At 41.5% G+C, this 21,690-nt stretch overlaps 1 protein-coding gene across 2 annotated transcripts; it reads right to left on the bottom strand.

Moving 5' to 3' along the window:
* Window positions 1–833: 833 nt before the first annotated feature.
* On the bottom strand, window positions 834–19,890 carry shdb (Src homology 2 domain containing transforming protein D, b). Of its 2 annotated transcripts, XM_086162219.1 has the most exons (8): window positions 19,612–19,890; window positions 18,728–19,106; window positions 17,006–17,156; window positions 14,274–14,495; window positions 7,226–7,303; window positions 6,037–6,211; window positions 4,749–4,868; window positions 834–2,259 (listed from the first exon to the last, which is right to left on the bottom strand). In XM_086162219.1, exons 2-8 carry the CDS (start codon window positions 19,058–19,060, stop codon window positions 2,073–2,075), a joined length of 1,266 nt encoding a protein of 421 aa, XP_086018345.1. In that variant the 5' UTR covers window positions 19,061–19,106; window positions 19,612–19,890; the 3' UTR covers window positions 834–2,072. The 2 variants fall into 2 exon arrangements, with proteins under 2 accessions (XP_086018345.1, XP_086018346.1); XM_086162220.1 differs by lacking the exon at window positions 7,226–7,303.
* Between the last annotated feature and the right edge of the window lie 1,800 nt (window positions 19,891–21,690).

Here is a 21,690-nt window from a genome sequence, read left to right as displayed (position 1 = left end):
TCAATGTCACTCTGTGTGTCTGTCGCTCTCTCTGTCTCTCTCTCTCTCACACACACACACTCACTCACTCACTCACACACACACACACACGTTCGGGGTCTTTTTGCCAAAGTACACCCCCCAACCCTTTTTTTTATTTCCCCAAAAGAGCCCAATCCGTTCTCGTCTCTTCTCTCCGTCACGCGGGTAATCAGCCTCTGCTATTTCATTTGGTTCAGTAATGAAAGCAATCCCAGTGCTTTTCACTGCAGTGCAGCCCAAATAATGAGGGCTGCCTTTCCCCCTCCTCAGCCACACCTCACCCCCTAGTCCTCACCCTCTCCCTCCCATCCCTGCTGTTAATGGATGAGGGAAGGCAAATGTGTGTGCGGCTGAGTATGTGAGGCACGCAATCTTGCCAAGTCCTTTGTGGTTCTTTTCCTTCCTTCTGGACTACAAAGGATTTGGAGATACAACATTTGATTAGCTATACTCAAGATCTGGGTTTTGTTTTGAACCTTTTATTGAATAACTTCCCCCCATTAAACACTGTGTAACCCTTGATATTATGCCATGTTTTTATTAAAGGATAAAAGATAAAGATAAACTTTATTGATCCCCACAGGGGAAATTCTTTTGTCACAGCAGCATAACAGTTATAGTATCAATAAATTTGAATATTTATTCAAAGGTTTCCTATATACTTGTTAACTAAGAATGGCAGAGTGGAGTCGAAAGATAAAATTAAATGAAAAAAAAAGGTATTTCATAAGAAACATGCCTTAAACACAAATCATAATGTCATCTCTGGTAAATATCCTGTGATCCCTATAATTAATACTGGAGGCTTTAGTGATGACAGTCAAGAATTTTATTGTGTATAAATGAGCTGGTTCAACATAGTAGGTTTAAGATTTAACCTGTCATCTTTTACTAGCACCAAAATAATAACAATAATAATTTGAACAATACAACACAGGCATACTTTATGGACTGTAACAACGATCCAAATAATTCTTCTATTTGTGACACTAGTCAGATGCGGCCACTTCAAACTGGCACTATTCTCAACTAGGTTTGCCACACGAGGCTGCTAACCAGGCAGCAGACATGGGAATTAAGTCCAGATGGTAAGCATTTATCTCAGATACAACTCATCAACCAGCATGAAATCACTTGGCAGGCAGAAACTCTGCAACCAAATATGCTGGAGGAGTTAGCAAGCTCATGAGTGTATTCAACAATTCCTGATTAGCATCCTATCTTTCACTTAGTGAAAAAACATCAGTGACAGATGGCATGACACAGTAGAAAGTAGAATTGTCTACAAAATGCAAAGTGGAGAACCGAGATGCTGGTCAGCAAGGTCTACACAAGTCGTAATACAATACACATTCTTCCTTTCTTGACAATGAACAATTGGGAAGTGGCACTGAAATAAAAGTGTGTCAAACAAATTGTCAACACACAGCAACATGACAGCATTGAATAGACTGATGAAAACTAACAGTATAGACTACTGTACAGGTGTGGATTTATATTCAGAAATTTCACTGCTGTTGGTAGAAACCTGTTGTCTTGAAAATAAATTTTTCTTTTTGTTTTATTTTTTTCTCACGACAATGAATTCTCCCACATTTAAAAAATCATTGTAAAATTCCGATAGTGAAAAAGGTCCATCATGTTCCGCGGTACAATCTAATTATTTCACTCTGTTAGAAATGTAAGAAGTCAGCAAAATATGATTGTTTTCACCTAACAACAGGAATATTTAACCAGCATTGTTTTGAAAAACAGCAGTAATTCAGTTACTGTCCTTCAGAAGACTGTGCTACATCCAGAGTTACAGCAGAGGTGGTCTTGAGCGCAGGCATTATATTTCTTGTGAATCGGTCCATCAGATGTCTCAGTAACTTGGCACAATTATGACAGCAGTGTTGGGTAATGGTATTGGAACTGTGGTGTTATTTGTCATCAAGTATTCCAGTCCAATAAGAAGACTTGGATACTTGAACTCCGCATGAGATATCATGTCAAACATTCAAATATCATGTGTCCGAAGTCGATGAAATCCTGGAGGACTATTTCCTGGATCAGAGTGTTTGCACCAGAACAGGGAAGAGCAGGGAGAGGTGCTCAGCACCTCGGATGGGGAGTTTATGGGTCGTGTAGAAGTGGATGACCTCAGGGATGGAGTCAAAAGGGGGACTGTTCTGCCCTAGTACATACTTACCATCTTTGCATTGTGTGAACTTCATATGCATGAAACCCTGACAACTCCTGTGAGACAAAAAAAGTAAAAACAAGACAAGAAATTGTGATAAGATAAAGAAAAAAGTAGAAGAGATTCAAAATGAACAACTAAAAAAAGACAAATAGGGGATAGGTAAATGAGGCCTGACATACTCCATCACATGACAGACTGAAAGGCACAATCCAATATTTGTGTTCTCTTGTTTTCCCTCCAGTCTTGATTCTAAACAAGATTTAAAACTTGCGGCAAAAAGGAAAAAAAGGGACATTGTGATGAATGGGCGAAAAGTGTAATTGGACAAAGGACAAAGATAGAGTGGAATTCACTGGACTGTGAAAGTGGCTATGCTGGGAAAATGAAACTAGTTTCTCCCTTTTAAGGGTGAAGAGTGAAAGCCTCGACACAGATCTTACCCTTTAAGAGTAAACCAACCTGTGGTGACTTTTGTTTATGAGAGAAACAGCAAGACAGGCAGGGCTTCAAGTGATCAGTCTCATTGTAATTAACCTATTAAATCTATTTAAATATGGAAGACCACTAAGAAAACAAAAACAACATAAAAAAGAAAATAAATTGCAAACAAATCATCAGCACTTGAAGCTTACAACTATTCAGCCTTGTATATTGTCGAGACTTCCCAGAGAAGTCAAATATTAATGGTGCTTTAAAATAAAGCTTTAAAATGTATATCTCACTGAGTTTGTTGTCTCCTGCACATTCCTCTAATGGTCGTGAGTGCTGCATAGTTTTAATGCACCCTAAAAAGTGGTTGGCACATGTATTTATTACATTATTTAATTGTCCATTATCTTTAAATGTGTTTTTTACAATTGAATAGAAGCATAATGTGAGTAGACGGCAGAAGGCATACCAGCAAACAGCCAAAACACCCCTTATGAAGACCAAACTCCTGTTTCCAACCATGACTTTTGGCTACTATTTCACTTATTATTGACCTCATTTCTGATACCTTCAAACATGGGGATGTCATTTAACCCACAGAGTGCAGGACATACAATGCCAGTGCCGCCCTGAGGCTGCATTATACAATGCTCTGATGATAAGCTAATTTAAATTTCTTTCTTCGCGAGTAAAACAAAAAGATTATTGATGTGTTTACCCCTAACCCAGCCAAGAGGACAGTGACAATGGGCACAATGGAAAAGAAAATACAAGTTCTTTCTAATTTTGTATGAAAACATCCAGCAAACTAAGAGTTAAAACTAGAACTAGAGCACTACATGTTTGGGTAATAAGCCTTTATTGCTGAGGAAAACTGTGTATTTAACTGATAAGTATGTTCAAAGTACGGTAAGTAAAAGTCAAACTATAACATTTGGAATATTTTCACCATTTCAAAAATCACTGGCTAACATTTGCTGACTCTTCTATCTAAATCAGGAAACCTTGTTTTAATGCATGATCACACTTTTTACATTTGTTACCCTCTCTGCTTTTGTTGTTTCAGAATTTCTCAGCCATTAAGTTTGATTATGGTCTCTTCATTACCCATACAAATGATGGCCAAAATGAATGCACTAAAATGTTGGCAGAAGGTAATTTAGTTTGGCTTTAAGCTGACTAAGGTTCTAAAATGCAACAATTTTCAGATGTGAACAAGCTGTACTTTATTTCATGAACAAGTCTTTGTTTCAGGAGAACTCAAAAGAGGAATGGTCTCTCCTATGATTGCAAGATGCTTCACTTCATATACGTAAGTAACATTAGTACTTCCATACGTCACACAAGCTAGCTGTGACCTTGTCACTTTTGATAATATGTATACGTGCTTGTGTGTGTGTGTGTGTGTGTGTGTCACACTGACTGCTCATGCAAATGAGTAATGCATTAGCTTGTTTATATGTCACAACACAGTAAGCTGCTGTGTGTTCCACCCCACACCCACCCAACCCTCCAGAAACCCTTCCTGTGTGGCCTGCAGAAGGAAATTCATATTCATTAGTGATCATGAGAGGATGATGTGTGCACTGAAGTGTGCTCTACCTGCCTGATTACCACTTAGGAGGGCCCGCTGGGGCCGAAAAACATGTTACAAAGAGAGGCTAAGGACTAAGGGGGCAAGGGGAGGGCAGTTGGAGTCGAGGACAATGCATCGTGATAGTAATTACAAGGGAGAGATTTGACCAGATAAGCATTGTTCCCTGCAAATGATTATCGGGAGAGGAACCAATACTGCAGTGATCTTAAGTTGGGGTGATGGCTGTGGGGAGGGAGGTAGAGACAGATGGTGAGGTGTGGAAACTGCAACATGAGATCAGTAACTCAGGTGGCTCCCTGAGACACACACACACACACACACACACACCACAGCAACACACAAAAACAACAAGAATCATGTAATTATAATGTAATGTGGTTCATCATAGAATAATGAGGAAAGTACTGAATTGTTTCCCGGCTTATCTGTGGTGGCAGAATAACAGAGTATCACACTTCTCTTTCTTTGTGCTTGTTTGAGTGGGTGTGTATGTGTGTGTGTGAGTGAATATCATACCGTAAGGACAGAGAGTAGTCTGAGCGGTTGGTCTGACTGTTCCTCACCAGGTAGCTGCACTCCTTACATAACGTCAGCAGGGACTCTGCCTCTGACCGAGACAATGAGCCATGGTACCATCTGATAGGCAGAAGAAAACTGTTAGCCATAATTTCATTTTCAAGAGCATAGAGAAGAAAATCAAATTAATACATCCAATGCAAAAATGCCAACTCAAAATGTCATGATAATAAGACTTACGCCCTGAGGTATGATGCTGAAAGACAGGAATTGTTAATTAGGTTGTAATGAACAGGCCAATTGTATATGTATATTGTATATGTATACAAAATGTGTACATGTATCTAATTTATTTTGTTTTATTTTGTTTTATTCTATTTTATTACATCATTAATTTATTTATGTGGTCAGGCAGAATCACATTAATAGTTGACAATGCTTTTTTCTCTGTTTAAAATTAAGCTGAAGTATGCCAAAAGGCTTATTGCTGCACTTAAGAGAGCATCAGGGTGTACCGAAAAAATCTATTACCAGTCTCCAGTGTATGCGTGCACACGTAAGAAGACTGTGGTTCATGTGCATGGGTGCTTAAGTAGTGTCGTGCACCCAGTTTCATTAGTAAAGCAACCCTTTATGTGCACAGAAATGGTACATAAATTACATCGGTAACATCTGAAATTACAAGACGAGTAAATTTGTGTTTTTAGTGTTCTGGCTTAATTAGTGTCCAGTCTCATCTTTCACGGCATTGCACGTGCCGATTAGTGCAGCTTCACCAGAACACATTACTTTTTATGTATGCACAACCGTTAATGGATCAAATAAAGGAATTTGATTTTATTGCGCAAGGGGGACAATTACGCCATTACTTAAGGTCGCTTTCATACAGAAAAGGAAAATGCGATGACATTTAGAGTCAAATGTCACACAAGGAGTGCAGAACACGAGCTGCAGTGATCCTGGTTTATCCCTGTTTCAGCCCTGTGAACGTCCTTCTTAAGATTTCCATGCCAATACGCTAAAATATAAAACTTCCTATGAGAAACAGCGACTGCTTTATTAGATTAAGGTGATGAAATTAATGGCGACAGGGGCACTCAGTCACAGAGAATAAAATAACTGAAAATAAAACCATGCAAGCTACTTAGCATAACTAGACCTCTAAAGCAGCAGAAGATTGATCCCATCTTTGGTGGGATCAATTCACTCAGTTGCACATTTCCAAATCAACACCTCCAGTATCAACTATGTGTTTAGAATGTAGATTAAAAAAAAAAAGCATCCATACACTTGCTTCTCAAGAGGCAATGTGGGATCCACTCTTTCACCAACCATGGTCAGACCTTCCTGTGGCATTCGGAACTTCATTCCCCCTCCTGCCAGTGGGCTGGACCAAGGCCCTGGAGGACGAAGCCGTTCCGTGGGGGATGAGGAACGGTCCCATTCTGTTCCATCGAACTGCACTGTTGGGAAACAAGAACAGAAAGAATAAATCGTAATACAGTACGTGCATCCCAATATATGATGTGTTAATCCTCACTGCCAGTCATGGGTTGACATTAGATATTCAGCCATTACAAACCATACATCTAAATGGAAAACTTTTATTCATAGACTAACCTAGAAAACACTCCTGATCTTGTGATGCCATCAAAGTTCGACATTACCATTATCAGCATTTTTAGTCAAGATTGCGGCCGCTCCCTCACCTGGTACATTTTGTGCTCTCCAGTAAACCACAAACAACATTACATGACTGAAGTCCAAAGCTCTAAAATCGTGGCTAAATATTGAGCGCTGGGGAAAAGGATTGATATGAGCATGGCAGACTTTCTAATTAAAAAGGAACACATTTTATGGTTTATTCATGAGTGTTAGGGAACTCTTAAGGTCTTAGATTAACTGATTGATGTTTATTTCAGAAGGAGAAGAAGGTTGAAGAAATCTACAGCTGGTTGAGCTAGATTGATTGTAAAGAGAGTGTATTTAAGATGCACACAGCACCTGAGAAATGCTGAGGGAGGAATTTTACTGATAGGGTCTACTCATTGATAGCGGCAATTATTTCCTAAGGGCTTTTCACCATCTTTGGCATCTGAGCAATGCCTATTAGTTTCCACTTAAAGTAATCAGGGTAGTAGCGGTAGTTTCAGTGAGGCTCAGTTCACATTGTTTCCATTGCTCAAAGAATATTTCCCCAATGCTGCTGCCCTTTTTTTGGGGAGGGATTGTTGCATTTCTAAGGGAGGGCAGGTGTAAACATGACAAAGGATGTTGTAACCCCAAAGCTTTACAACCCTTGTGAGCCAGTGCCAGATGGAAGAAGTGCAAATGCAAGGTGCTGGTGATTTCGGATGAGGCAAAAGCAGGTGGAGAACAACAGCGCGAGTCATGGAGGTCAGGCTGAGTGCAGTTGTATGGGCTTGGTGTGATAATGGAATGCAGGGCAGGGGGTCGTGTTCAGGGTGAGAGGTCACCTTGCACTCTGATGGGGGGCTCCTCCTCCAGCTGACCCACTGGAGCAGGCCAGGGCAACTCTGACAACTCCCTCATCTCTAACAGAGAAGGGAGAGCGAGGAGCAGGTGAGAGAGAGCAAAAGAGAGAGAGAGAAAAGGGAGCAACTGACTGAGAAAGCAGAAGATGAGTTCGCTGAAAGAAGATTTGTGAGAAAAGTTAAGATGCGAGTCTGTAATTGGATTTGAGTCTTTCGCGTGTAGCAGAGAGAATAAGCATGATAGGATTCATGGAAGGCAGGATAAAAAATGAGCAATGTGATTGAAGTGGCACTGACTACAGTTGACATGGATGCATGGAAATGCAGTATATTACTTCCTTTCATGGACAGGCATTTTCCACCGCCAAATATGTTCACCATAATGTTTGTTTGTCTCTCTGTGATCACAGTTACAGGAGTGCTTTCAACTCAAGGCTTATATGCTTGAAATAAGACAGTTTTATTCTTATATCAGCCTTGGCGGTGCAATGTACTCCACCATGTCCTTCTAGGTAGAGTCATTTATCAAGTGTGGAACTATGAAAACAAATACGCTAGGAGGAGAGTGTGGAAATCAAGTCTGAGGCTGAATTATTTACACTCATCTAGATAAATCAGCTTATAGTTACAGTTTAAGATGGCAACTGAGAAGGTAAGAGACAGAGTAATTCTCCGGGCAGTCCAACCTGAATTAGGAACACAGCGAAGGGTGTGCGGCAAGACACAACTGAAAATAACTTATCTACCGGGCAAAGGGCAACCATTTACTCTAAAAGTCATTTCAGCAGCTTTGAAAACACGGGCACACGAATGAGGGCGCGTACAATCCGATTTGGGCCCGCCAGTTTCCAACTTTAGATTTGTCCCCCCTGGTCACCGAAATAAAAACAGATTATAAAACAAATACAAGGAAAAGAGGGGGAGGAAGTCTCAATGAGCCGACAAATCCAAAGACCCCCCAGGCCCACCACATCAAAGGCCATCAGAATGGGCGTTTGGAGAGAGACCCAGCCTGTACATACATGCCTCCCTCCTTCCCTGGTTAATTATTGAGCAGGGAGACACACTCCACCACTTTCTCCGGCTCTCTGTGAATTATTGATGCATGGCATGGTACAATGGCCCCATCTGGAGTGGGCTGTACCTCCACTGAAGCCAGGATTAGAGCGTGCCCTGGCACCCCCCAATGACAGACACGCACGCAAACATGCAGATCCGCACATGCACACACCTGACGCCCCTAAACACAACCACCGCCTCACTCCGCCGCTTGTCCACTTACCACCCATTCACATTTCACACCTATGATTCTGCAGCAACACAGAGCATCAGGAGGGAAGAGGGGTGTAGATAAGAGGAGCACAGAATCAAGTGAAGGGGAACAAGAGGGAGAGGTAAGACTTCAGACACGGGTGATGATTAATTTTAAATCACAGCATGCTCCACACGTCCATCAGAATGACAGACAAGACATCGTGCGAAACAATCAAACGCTGAAATTCCAAAACCAGTCAACCCCAACCCGTGTTTCTGTGATTTGTAACCATTATATCAAAACTTTTTATATGGAGAAAGAAAAAGCAGACAAGTGCAAGCACATACTTTATATCCAAAGTTTTTTCATTGATTCCACACCAATCGTGTCAGTCATAATGATGCTTGGATATGCATCTAATCTCAATAGCTGATAGATTTCTCTGTGTTACTTTGTTTTGTCACTTCCTGCTGCAATTAGACATGACGGTTTCTGACCGCCGTAAAAACATATTTCTAACATCTAACATATTTAGTGCAGCTCACAGCAAGGCAATTCTTCATTTGAATCCAACTGGGCCTTTTACGTGAGGAGGTGCATATGACTCATGTGTTTGATTGGGTTGTCTCTGGGTTCTCAAGCTTATATCCCGCAACATAATTAAGGTTTTTGAAGAATACATTTTTATGTACGTGGCAATGAGAGGGTGAACAATATTATGTCGAATATAAGTGGCTCTGTGATAGAGTGGCGGATGGTTTAGAGTTTACTTTCTTTTTCATCCAATGGCTTTAACACCCCCTCAAGATCCTCTTTGTGGAGTCAAAGCAGTATAGATAATGAACAAATGATTAGCAAAGTGTAACTGTGAGTTTAGGATTACAGTTACAGGCTTGAGCTGGTGGAAAAAAATATGTGAATAAATGCAATAAATTGGTTGGTCTTTTCTTTGGACTTCAGGAAGTATGATAAAAGGGAACATAATACAATTTCAGGACAGTAGTTGCCAGCGGATGAATGGCCTAAGTATTAGTTTGGGGAGAGTTGTATTCAGTGTTAGAACATTTTGCTGCATTTTTTATTTCTATTCAATTCATTTGTAATACACAATATGTTCTTAACATTTAGCCTTATTAGACCTTAGTCATTCTTTATGTTTTGATTAAATTTAAGCTCAATAAGCTGACCTGTTATCTTTCAACCTACAAGGTGACGGTAAAGAGCCCAATAAATTCAATATACCATTTATTCTGTGTGCAGGTATCCAGTGATAAGGGCTCAACACAAAAACAAGCCCTGTATAATATCTGAAAATATAAATCACTCATTCATTCACTGATGGCATCTGGCATCCACTTTCTTGTGATGGACACCTGCGGGTCTGACTTACCCAGCAAATAAATGCCCCAAATTTGCCTTCAATTAGAGTCAAAAATATGGTTTACTTAACCATAAAGTCTTTATTCATGACCTGTAATTCATTTGTCTAAATCTTTAAGTACTGATTTTTTTAAGTCATTTTCTCAGAGTTGTCAAGCCACCCAATAAAACAGCTGTTAAAGCATATGAGTTCAGACAAAATCCCATGTGTGGTAACTCCAGTATGTACATACGTCCAGTACAATTATCAGGCTTGATTTTCATGTTACCAACGGAAAAGTGTGCAGTGAGTGACAGATCAGTCACTTTTCAATTACACCAGCTGTTTTCTGGGTTCTCATTGAGAAAGTAGACAAAAAAAGAAAAGAAGCTCCATTAAGTCCATTACTGAGGACATCTGGCATTGTGTACTCTCTGAGCACACAAGGCTTTCTGTGGGGTGAAAATGAAACCTCGGGGGACAGATAATTAACACTTAATGCAAATTTCACAGGGAAAAAACACACATTCTCACAAGTTCCTAATTCAGAATGTGGATCTGCCCCATTCTCACTTTAATCTGAAACGTATGATTTAATTATGAACAATATTTGGACACTATGAGAAGATTTTGATGACACTTCCTGTCGTGCTCTGATTTTTTTCATCATACCCCATTTAGCAATCTCATTCCAGCAAGGATGTTGTAAAGCCTTACATATTCCTCTGTCTCTTTCCATGTAGCCTACACTCCTTCTATTCCTTTCATTTCACATTGTTTAGAAAGAGGAAATCACAAAGGATATGCCTTTTCATTTGTGTCAATGAAAGTCCACATTAAGGAAGAGAAAAAAACAATGAGCAATGACACAGAGAGGCCATAGGGGACTAAATATGACAAAAAGGAACAGGAGGTAAGAATGAAACCGAAAGAGAGAGCGAGCGGCAAGTGCCCTTCCACTGTGCTGGTAAATTGATGAAGAGGCTGCACTGATGTCCCCAGGGCCTACTTAGTGCAACAGAGGACGGCAATATACCAGAAAGGGAAATCTTAATTTCCCCAGTCCTTTTCCCTTTTCCTGAAAGTTTGTCTTCATGCACAAATCCTATTCACACAAACACAAATATGCATTAAGGCTTCTGCTTGGATATACAAACACTTGAGACACTCCCAGTCGCATCTGCTTTGGGTGCATGTGTCCACACATTCAGACAGAACAAACGCACAATGACCATCTGTCAAGGTGTCTGTGAGCTCTGCGTAATCAGGTTTTTTTTCTTTGTTATTAATTAACATTGTAAATTCTTAGTGTGTAAACACTTTAAATATTTTGTTTGGACATAGCAATCCAAAATGCATTACCTTATTGGTTGTATCTGGAAATAATCACCAGTGTTACATTACAACAATTCACCTTCCATCTAATGAGCTGTGCTGCATCACAATAAAAAGAAAAAAAAATAGACAAAGACAGACAGTTTGTTGCTACATATTTGTAATTGATGTTGCCGGTTTTGTCTTTTTCCGAAGACACGTCCTCTGGCATTGAAAAAAAAACAAAAAACTCTTAATAACCACCAACTTGCCATTAACATTAAGACCAATGAGCTTCAGGAAAGACAAAAAAAAAACACCGGTCCTTTGCTCCTGGGTAATGAGCAGCTGCAATGGAACAAGAGGATGATAAGTGCTTTACTCAATGGCAGCATAATTGCTTGGGATGGCAGTTATTCATTCACATCCCCTGTCCAGATTTTAATTTGGTGCGATCACCAATTTTAAATGGCTCAAATCTCCTTTGCAGACCTATTAAACTTAAAACATGAGATGCCAGCCCATCATCTGTTCATTAGGTGTAGCCATGAGAGAGCTAATGAGATAGTGCCTTTCATTAGCTCACTGATTGGTGCCGAACGGCTGCGGGGGCCAATCTCTCACTGCTGGGCGATCTGTTGACTTCCAGGAATTAATGAGTGCTGTAATTTGATCTGGGCAGCGGTGACAGGTGACAGCTTTCTAACATTGTAATTAAAACACCCCAGATTGAATGTGGCGAGACATCATCCGACCCCCAGGCACTGCCAGGCGCACCTCTACAGCCGGTAAAAGTAGACTCCGTAATCTAATTTTAAAAAAAAAATGCATTGGACAGACACCTTTTTATTTAATCATTTTTTGAATTCATATTCTGTTTGTGACAGGGTAACTTACTTTTGGTGAACACGTTGAGAAAAATTGTGTTCGGATAGGTGAATCACAATCAACTGCAAAATACTCAGGCTTGCTTTTCTGCACCCACCCATCCAGAAAACTGACACCCACACAATCATTTGTGCCAACATGCATCCAACCTCTTCTCACCCTTCAATTAACTGCCTGGTGATAATCAGAGCTGGAAACCCCGGTCGAGGATCCACATGTGTCTATCATGTGTGCAGGCGCCTGTGTGAAGGTGATGATGAGGCAAGCTTTGGGGGGGCTGCTGGCAGATCACATAGCTCCCCTTTGCCCCCCCCGGAGCGGGTTATCTGAGTGAGTGTGTCACATCCTTCGGGAAAGAGGGCTGCAGGGACAGCCCTGTCACCACTGCTATATCGGTGTGTGTATAATGTGTAAGAGTGCGCCTGTGTTAGCGGATGACTGATTGCTCCCTGCCACAATGGCCCTGAGTCCCTCCCCTCTCCCTCTGCCTCATCTCGCCTCAGCCCCCGACTATTAATTCTCTTCAACGCCCCTCCCCTCTGAAGCAGTGGGCCTCCACAAATACACAGAGCCGCCAACAAACATACATAACCTTGGACAATCCTTTCTCTTCTGCAAGCATTCACTACACACTCTTTGTCTAATTTCCACTTGCTGTCCATCTCTTTTATAACTCACTACACATCTTGTTTTATCTCTTTCCACCTTTTCCACCTCTCTCGGTGCTCCATTCTTGTCCTCAGCACCTCTCCCTATCCACATGTGGGCTGTGCCTAGCAACACTGAATGGGGTCTGGGAATATGGATTTAATGTGAGAATGGAAAACGATGTTTGTGTGTTTACACTTCAGCGCTTTGGTCTGTACAGACAGACAGAATGCCAGCTCGAAGTGCTGACTCTAAATGGAAAAAATAAGAGGTCAGAGAACTCCATACACATTAGCATTTTCTCCAACAGAGCACTAACATTGTTTACAGCTGGAGTGCATGCTGTATGTGGTATAGAGATGAAATAAATATAGAAATACAATAAAGTCAGGAAGATGAACCGCCTCTCACATTTTTGACATGTCTATTCTCATGATTTACAGAGTATTTTTGCTTGTTATTTGTTTAATGTGATTTGAGCATGGACGGGGAGTGAGTGGATAAGAGCCTGCATGTTTGAGTGCTGGCAATTGTGTACGGCCCATGAGTCTCTTTTAGCACAGGATCAGTCACACACATGTAGGCATGTAATTAACTGAGAAGACGGGGTGCACGCACAACAGGAGACGGTGGATGGAGAATAGAGGGGGAGAAGAGTGTCGATGAGGCAAGGTTGATTTATTATCCCATCACCTTGACCTTGCTGACTTGGAGATGCAGCTCAATTAAGTCGTCTGGGCCTGGCATACCTTCCACTGATCTACTCCTTACTGACCTATCAGCCCTGCACCGATTCTCTCCCCCTCTTCTACTTCCACGTCATACTCTCTCTCCAATTATTGTATATTCAATGTATAGAAATGGTTGGACTGGATGAAACATGTACCGTCAATGCCACATGGACAAAAAAAAAAAAAAAAAATCAGACACCAAGCTAATTACTTAAAAAAATACAGCGGACAATATTTTAATTATGCCATAAAATTTAATCCGCTATCTGTGCCCCTCCCTTGATTAGCCTCTACTTCGACTATGTATTCAAAATCTCTAAATAGATTGTTTCCCATGCACATGCACACAGCTATCTTTGCAGCACAGTATACTAACTTCCATTCATTATGAACAGCCCCAGCAATTAATTTCTGCTGTGCGTGTTTACGCCACAGATGGTCCTTTAGAGGTAACAAAAATGTCCCATACACACAAGCACAAATACACAACTGTCAATTCTAATAATCTTCTCAGAGGTTGTTGTGACTGCGGTCTGTGACAAATGTGTGACAGCAAGAAATCGATATTTACCAGAATATATTTTCAACAGAGTGAGAGGGAGTGAGAGGGAGAGGGAGTGTGTCCTTTGTCATTTAGGCGGACGCCGTGAAGGTCACAGCAGTTACCACCTCCTACCTACAGTCCTTTTGTTGATGTAATGATGAGGGGGATGGTCAATAAAGGTAGGTAGCTAGATGTATTTACATGTAGGATACAAACTGTGCACTTTGAGTTGGGACACAACCAGAATCACATTTTTTAAAACCAGAAGAGCACAGATCTGTTAGAATTACCTGCAAATGCTTTAGTGATGTGATCTTTTTTCCATTCCCAGGGTTGGTCATACTCATCAGCCGGTCTCTCATCATCTTGTGGTAGCCTGCTGCTCTCCTTGCCCTCCTCTTGAGGTTCTCCATATGTAAAGCCCGAGTGCTGCCTTTGCTCTCCTTCATAAGGGGTATCATAGAGCTGCACCCCACCACGCATCCGTCCTCCTCCTGGGCCCCGCTGCAGCTCTTAAAAAGCATAAAGAAATTACATAAATTTGTTATTGATTATCAAATTACATGGACAAGGACACAGTCAGTTTGTCAGATGTGTCTAGTTCAATAGGGCTTCGTAGCAAAAAGTTTCTCTATACGCAAAACTGATATTATTCTCTTCCACAAAAAGCCTGTTGAGCCTAGACATGACTAGAATGAGAGGAGTGGGACAATGATGTTTGCACAGCTTGATGTGAACGCAGAATCTCATATTAGGGGCTTAACAGGGCCTTGGGCGTGATGCTGAGAAGCATCAAGGTAGAAAAATCTACCCTCCTTCCATTATCCTACTGAATCCCAGCAGTAATCTAGCACTGATCATAACAGCTGCCCTTTTCCCCATTTGAAACATTTCCATTACTTTCTCAGTGGATTTCAAACAAGAAATATTTCTTGGCTTTCGCAACTGTGGAGTCAAATATGGCCATGAGATAAAAGGATTATTGCTCGAACCAAACAAAGAGAAGGGAATCAGACTCCTAGATGTATCAATAGAGCTTCAAAGCTATAGCAGTAGCAGCAGCAAATGGTAATGGTGCTTTTATAAGCTGACCTCAAAAATGTACCAATTTAAGAAAACAGGTGGTACAAATGAGGAGAAATTGTGGGGAAAAACGAGGAGTAGGCATTTTTTTGTGTCCACAGCTGGCAGCTTTGTAAAGAAGGTGAACTCACATGAGAAAAGAACAGTGCAGGACAAAACGGAACGGTTTGCTAAAAGGCAGAAGAAAACTTTAACCTTCACACGACAAGACAGCGCTATTAGAAGGCCCAGCGGTCGCCATGGCGACCGTGTGGAAGCTGGGGGGGGGGGGAGACCCTGAGGTTATGAAGGAGAAGGTGGAGTAAAAATGGAAAGAGAGGAGGAGAATGGCAATGGAGGAGGGAGAGGGGAGGAGAGGAGGTGGTGATGTTGAAGAGAAAGGAGGAGGAGGAAGAAGGGGAAGGGATGGCAGAGAGGAAAGGGGAGAGATGGGGGGACAGAAATGGGAGTCGTGTGTGTGTGTGTGTGTGTGTGTACGTGTGGGGATCTGTCAGCGTTTGATGTTAAGTCATTGAGACAGAGGCACAGCGGGACTGAATGCTGCTCTACCTGCGCTTGAAACCCTCGGAGTCGGCAGCCTGGAGATGGCAAAGATGAAGGCAGGGAGATGAAAACAGGCAAGTAGGAAGTAAAATGAGAAATTCACAGGAAACATAATAGGAAAAAAAAAGTGGAAGCGTGGGTAGGAAAATGGCAATTTGACAGAATGGTGATATTGAAGATTGAGGGGAGTAATGATGTGAAGGGCTTGTAGTGTTTAGGCATTACAATCCACAACTCTCTAAAATAAAGCTAGAGAACTAAAAGCCTTCAGAAACTGAGGGTTCGCACCACTTATAGCCAACAAACTGCACAGGTAGTTTTTAAGGGAAAATCTTTGAAAAGGATAATTGCACATCTGTCCGCTGTGCTTTTGAGTGGAAACTGATTGACTGCCAAGCAGACAAAAAGAGAGAAAAAGCAGCGGGAAAATGACACATTCAATTGAGAAATCAATGAAAGAGCAGTGACAATGCTCTGCTTAAATCTCAGCCATCGCTGGTGAGACTCTAATCTTGAATCGCTCAATCCGGCAGCCAAAAGAAAATATTCTCTCCGGGAATAGGATTCTGCTATTACTGCAGGATCTTTCAGATGGACAAATGGGTGCGCTATTCATTTAATCCTAGGATTATCAACTTCATTTGACCACCAAAAAGGCAAACAGCAGTGAAGAAAAAAAAAAGGAAAAGGGACAGGATACAACATTTGTAAAGAGATGGATTAAAGTGACAGCCAGACTACCCTTGGGCCTGGGGAGAGCCCTTGAGATGAAGCCAGATAGTGGAACAAGGGGGGGACTTGGAAGTGTGGGCCTTTACACTAAATGACTGGGACAGACTGGGGAGAGCCTTGGGAATGGGCCAGACAGAGATGTAGTGGGAGGAGAGACAAATGGAGAGGGAAAGATGCAAGCTAAATGATGTGGGAGGAAATCACAAGGGTCGCAAGAAGGTCTGAGACTTAACAGACATTTCTGGGAGAGTCTCTTTTGGAGCCAAGGAGAGAATAAGCAATGATAAAAAGTAAAAAAAAAAAAAAAGATTGAATTATAACAAGAGTCTGTGACAAATTTTCTACAAAGACTGAATATGAATAATAATTACAAATCAATATTGCATTACAATATTGAAAAAAATTGGTTCAAAACAATGATCTTCGTGGAGAAAATACTATAGAGGATAAATTACACAAATTTAAAGTCACTCTTCATGTTGGTGTAATCCCAACTGAACAATGGAGACAATTTAATTTATTATTTCTGGGGAAAGTGAGTCAAGTTGAGATAATGGGAAAAATGACTATAAAAGAAAATTACAAATGGACTAGACCTCAGTCTAGTGACTGGAACTAATTAAAAACTGGACACAGAAACATCATATGAGGAAAGATGACTAACCTGTTATTACTCTCTGGGCTTCATATGGTTCCATATAGCCATTGTTCTCAGACGGAACGGGACTCAGATCCTGTTCTGGCCGATGGTGTAAGCGGGCATCAAAGGGGTCCGAATAATCGGTGTCTCCAGCCAATGGCGCTGATGGCACCACCTTAACAGAAAAGCACACTCTTACACATTGAAACAATCAGTAATCGAAAAATACAAGAGAGATTCTTATTCTAGAATTAGTTTGAAGTAAAGATCAATTTTTTTTTTGGGGGGGGGGGGGGCATGAAGTTTTCAAAATGGGAATAAGAAGAGGGGGATCTGCCTCACAGAATAGCTGATGTGAAGAGGGCAAAACAACACTTTTAAACAGTTACGAAGTTATTGGATGGCATGTTAAATACAAATGTGGTCCCCAAAATGTATCCTATTTTACGTTTGTGTAGTTTTTTCAGTTTTGCCAAGTAACACACATGGTATATTAATGGGATGACGCTCTTGTTGGGGATGATCCTTTTTTGTCGGTAAAGAGCTGTTAGGTACATTGGGAGCGTTCGTTCCTTTATGCAAACCCAGGGAGGAAAACAGTAGTTAGCTGGCACACTGATACCTACAAAGGCAGCCAAAAACTCATACACATGCATGCATGCACATACATGAGTAGGCGCACGAACGCATATGCTGGCACAGAGAGAGAGAGATACACACACACAGACACACACACACACACGCGCACGCACGCACGCACAGTCACTCTGAGTCTCCCCCTCTGACAAAGGAAATTGCTCTGGTAAGGCATGCGTCCCAGATTCCGGTCAAACACACGCCTGCCCACAAAATTACATCCGAATCCCACGTTGATTTAGTCACAGGTTATCTATCGATGCACAGGAATCTGCGATGTTAATTAGAGCACGGATGCTCCCACAGATCCTGGGAAATTAATGAGAGCAGAAGGAGGGGAAGACAGAAAGAAGAACTACTGATTTCAGTTCCAAATATTATTCTGATCAGCCTTTTATGATTTTTAACAGTGGTGATGACACTGTTAACAGTTTGAAATGTTACCGAACTTGCTCAGCAGCCGGTTTATACAACTTGACCTTTCACAGTGAATCTTTGCTTCAGCTCCACTCTTAACACGTGTTGTTTTTTTGGCTCATTGCTTGTTTTTTTTTTTTTGTGCATAGAAACATATAGCCAACATACCCAGGACAACAGTGCACTGTGAATGACATAAACACCCCTGCAGCATAAATTAGAATTCCCGTGGCCCTTGACATATGACTGAAAAGCATCCTGTATGTGGTCCTGGCATGTGCTCATCTTGGGACCTCTCAGCTTGCAAAACCAAATGCCATTTATTATTTATGAAAGGGCATAAACTCAAAAGACTGTACCCCCCCCCATCCCCCTTTTCTGATTCAATGTTCCACTCAAGCCATCAATACCAATTCCTTCTATCTACGGTAGCAAATTTATGTGGCTCATGGGATATAATGTGATTTATGTAAACAGTGCATATTCCTGACACATATTACCAGGCACTTGCTTATGAAGTCTGATCAATAATGCTGTCGCAGTGATGAAAATTAAATGCGAGAGAATTGGACCCCCCCATGCGTTGCCTTCATCTTACTCCGACCGACCCAGTTCACGACAATCTTGTTTTTTCATCACCTGCTTTCTGCTCTAAGTACATACAAAAACACATTAAGAAGCTAAGGCTCTTACAGGCTCTTGCTGATCATCTAAGGAGATGGCACTGAGGAGAATCTTTGTCCGCCCAAGATCCTGGGAGTCGACTTTAATCAGTCTGTGCTTGGGAGACTTCACATCCACACTGGTGGACTTCATGGGAGACCCATAAACCGGGGTGGTAGGGTCAGAAGTCCCAGACTCTCCCCTGGACCGGTTTTCAGACTCTTCATAGGGATCTTCGAAGTCCAGGTCCCTCTGGAGCCGGTAAGCTTTCAGGATCTCACTCTCAGTGTAATCCGGTGCGGGCGGCTGTGGAGGCACCTTCCTGCTACCAAAGCTGAGGTAGTCTTTCAGCCACTTGGCCATTGCAGCTCTATGACCAGACTGTTATTGGTTTGGCGAGAACAGGCAGCTGCAGAGGACACAAAAGGGAAAAAGGTGACTGTGTGACCTTACATCTGGCTATAGACTCTGAACTGGATTATTTTCTCTGACAAGAAAATCCAGAGATTTGAATTAAAATTAAAATTAGCAGTATGACCTTTGAGAAAGAGACCATCAGCTTTATCTCCAAACCACTGTAAGAAGGTCCCTTCAAAACCAGCAGCTAGACAAATACAGACTTTTTGTTATAATGTTGGGCGCGCCAACATCTGGCATCTGAACTTTGCCCAAAAGCAGCAATAAGTCAATGCGTTCTAAACAAAACGAAAGGAGATGGATTTGGATCCCTGCTTTAGTCACTTGTGTGCGTGTTGGTGTGTGTGTGTGTGTGTGACAATAACAAAAATACAGGGTAATGTATAAGTTCAATTGGGCATAGGATTGCTACTGTAGCATTACAGGACAAAAAATAAACTAAGCTTTTTGTTGTTGTTAACTTTATCTCTCAACAAAACGCTGGTACGTTCACTTACTCCAATCCTATTCAAGCTTCCATCCACTTTGGTAGTTGTATTCCACGAGTCTTCATGTCGACGTTCAAAACAAACAATTAAATAAAATTAAAAAAAAAAGCCACAAAAAAAATTACAAAAAAAAAAAATGGACACGGTAACAGTGGCGTGGTCGATAAATATTTTTCTTTTTTTTCTCTTTAACTTCATGAAACGAGGAGCAAAAGGGAGAACAGCAGCAGCAGCAGGACGCGGAAACCCACCGGAGTAACTCAAACGCCTGACAGCAAACGTGCGAGTGAAGGCAACGACTGGAGCTCCGGGAGAAAGTCAGCCAGGCGATTAAAGGGGAGGCGCTTCAAGCCCTCTGCTCCATCCCATTATCTTCACAGTCGGCCGAGCGCTCATTCATTCATTGAAATACCCACGCATCACAAAGGCACCCACCTCCACAAATTTCAACAAATGCGTGGAGAATAACACGTGAAATAGATTTAGTGTAGTGTGTGTGTTTGTGTGTTGAGGGGTGTTGTGTTCTCCTTCGAACAAGATATGCATTATTTATCCGCGTGACATCACTTGAGATTGTTCATCTCCTGGAAGTCTTTATTTAGTTGTTTATTTTTTAATGAAACCATAATGGATGAGCAAAGCTGCAACTGCTTCCGCATCAGATGCTGTGAAAAATCCCTCTGAAGTTTTTGACAAGAGCAGAAACAAATTCTTAAACATAAACAAGATGACTGAAGCACTCTTTATGCAGATGCAGCCATTATGGTTGAGATTGGTAGATTTAATTGTGTGGGTTTGGCCATCAAGCTCTTTCAAATGACTGTAAAAGCCTCCTTCTTTATGGCACTCATGAGCTCACTTTCTCCAAGGGGCGGGAAAGTGGATGAGGTCAGCATGCCATAGTCCACCCCCACCATTTCCATTTCAGACCCTAAACATGATCCCATCCAGTCCTTCATTTGGCTGGCTTTGGTCCAAGCCCAGGGGAAGGTCAAAGGGGAGCTAAAGTGAACCTCGAAGAGAGTTTGAGAGAAGTATGAAATTACAGGTGTGTCACTTTAAACTGGTGAAACTCACAAACTGGTCTATGAGGCAGGAAAAGCCCAATTACAGTTTCCTGGGGAAAAGCATGTGCATTTGTCAGTTGTATTAATATAACATGAAACATGACGTCATGGGGAGTGGATGATAAACAAAGAAAGAGAAGAAATACAATTGGAATTAAACAAATGGGTCCTGTGTTCCTTTTTAACCTGCCTACAGTGTCTTGAGTCCACAAAACGGGAAATCCAAAAAGTATTTTTTTGTGGATTGTACTGTCCTGGAACAATGCCTTTGAACAAAAGAAGGGACAGAATTGCTGAAGCCCACACTCCCATCCTCTGGCATTAAAAAACAAGGTCTCCCAAAAGATATCTGGCTGTTGACAGGATAAGATCACTGGAATGACAGTATCTTGCAGGAACAAAATTAATGTGTTTTTATTATGCATGAAATAAGTCTTATCCGTTATCTTCACAGAATAAGATCTGCCTGCTCAGTCAATTGATAGAAATCTTGCGGAGCCTTTGTAATAATCTAGATACAAGATATTTTGTTTACACAAAACAAGGATATTGCCCCTGCAAGTTCTTGCATGTGAAGATGATTCGGCCTAAAAACACCCAACTTTTGTAACTTGTAACTCCACTTCAGTGCCTTGTCCTGCACGTACTCATATCCCCCCTCCCTGCTCTGTCTCCGCATTTCTTTTTTCAACTATCCCATTTATATATCCTGTCATCTTTGAATGCACCATCAATATTCCCTGTTTCCACTTCCTCAGGTCCAATCTCACCATTTTTATCTGCACAATACGCATAGTTCAACACCTCCACTGACCCTCTTACAAGCCAGTGACACATCCAGCATGGGTTTCATTATTCTTTCCGTCTTGGCCAAGGTGAGGGCCAGAACTGTATGGAGGACGGAAGATTGAAATTGTACAAAGCTGGAAAATCATGACACGGAGAAGACACACAAAGAGCAGAAGGCAGATGGGAGCAGAAAGTGAAACGGAAAATTAAAGTCTCCAACAGTGAGAGATAA

The sequence above is a fragment of the Fistularia commersonii genome, chromosome 16 (assembly GCF_037954325.1).
Source record: "Fistularia commersonii isolate RoL2024-O1a breed Wild chromosome 16, RoL_Fcom_v1.0, whole genome shotgun sequence".
Classification (NCBI taxonomy): Eukaryota; Metazoa; Chordata; class Actinopteri; order Syngnathiformes; family Fistulariidae; genus Fistularia; species Fistularia commersonii.
This window is presented reverse-complemented; position numbering and strand designations above follow the sequence as displayed.

Coding starts and splice junctions, on each gene's coding strand:
- shdb (XM_086162219.1), bottom strand. CDS start 19,060: ATGGCCAAGTGGCTGAAAGACTACCTCAGCTTTGGTAGCAGGAAGGTG. Junction 14,496..17,005: donor AGCCCAGAGAGTAATAACAG/GTTAGTCATCTT, acceptor ATGCTTTTTAAG/AGCTGCAGCGGGGCCCAGGA. Junction 4,869..6,036: donor TTGCCTCTTGAGAAGCAAGT/GTATGGATGCTT, acceptor TCTGCCTATCAG/ATGGTACCATGGCTCATTGT.